The sequence below is a fragment of the Callorhinchus milii genome, unplaced genomic scaffold, assembly GCF_018977255.1.
Source record: "Callorhinchus milii isolate IMCB2004 unplaced genomic scaffold, IMCB_Cmil_1.0 Scaffold3, whole genome shotgun sequence".
NCBI classification, from domain to species: Eukaryota; Metazoa; Chordata; class Chondrichthyes; order Chimaeriformes; family Callorhinchidae; genus Callorhinchus; species Callorhinchus milii.
Window position 1 is genome coordinate 18,330,515 of NW_024704744.1, and position 980 is coordinate 18,331,494.

The 980-nt window shown below is 44.6% G+C and overlaps 1 protein-coding gene across 1 annotated transcript; it reads left to right on the forward strand.

Moving 5' to 3' along the window:
* Window positions 1-464: 464 nt before the first annotated feature.
* msgn1 (mesogenin 1) lies at window positions 465-980 on the forward strand. Its single transcript, XM_007897106.1, has one exon. The coding sequence runs from the start codon at window positions 465-467 to the stop codon at window positions 978-980; it is 516 nt and encodes a 171-aa protein (XP_007895297.1).

Below are 980 nucleotides of genomic sequence, written 5' to 3' on the forward strand. Positions count from 1 at the left end.
TGGGAAAGAAAACATTACAATATCGCTTGTCAAAATATTTTAATGCTTGTAATTAAAGTGAGGCACAGAATCCCCCAAATTAACTTCAAGTGTACTCTCTTCTGAGGAAGGCCTTTTCTGGTTATTGTGCTATCCAACAATTTGTACGTTATCTTATAAATGTCCCCATTTTTATACACGTCCCCCCAACCCTCACCTACCCTTTTCTTTGATCTCTTCTTACACATCGTTATTTCTAAACGAAGGCATTTTACTAGGAAGTGACAATGGTTGAAGTGTGCTAAGTTATTTTGCATTTGAAAGCTCAACACTTTCACTCTTCTTTGAACTTGCCTCCTCAGCTGTGAGTCCACATGCGCTCATTCCTCCACACTCATTATAAAAGGCAGACCCTCTTCTATTGCCTTCAGTCACTCACTCTGCCAGCAGTCTCAAACTTTAGGCTGAGACCCTGATAATCCATCATGGACAACCTTTTGCAAACTCTGATGAGCCTGGAGGATGGTTTGGAATGGAACAATCTTGAAATGCTTACAGCCGCCAGCTGGAAAAGTGAAGAAGACAAATTTGAGCCATGCCAGGTTCCATCCTCCCAAAGTCCCTCATCTTCCGAATCCTTCTATCCTTCTCCTCCTCATCTCCTAGAGACACCAGCGACCAGTCTGACAGGATACACATGCACTAATTTCTCAGAATCTTCGCTCCAAACCTGGGACACTGATGAGAGTAGCTCAGCATCTCCGAAGACCCAGAAACTGACAAAGGGAAAGATGTCACACAAGCGCAGGATGAAAGCGAGCGAGAGGGAAAAGCTGAGAATGAGGAGGCTTGCTAATGCCCTGCACATGCTCAGGAGCTTTCTACCGCCTGTCTACAGCCAACGAGGTCAGCCTCTTACCAAAATCCAGACTCTGCACTGTGCCATCCGTTACATTTCTGAACTTTCCGGCTTATTGGCGCAAGGAACACAAAGTGATTAA

What these genes read in the sequence shown, in the direction of transcription:
- msgn1 (XM_007897106.1), top strand. Translation starts at nt 465, where the DNA reads ATGGACAACCTTTTGCAAACTCTGATGAGCCTGGAGGATGGTTTGGAA.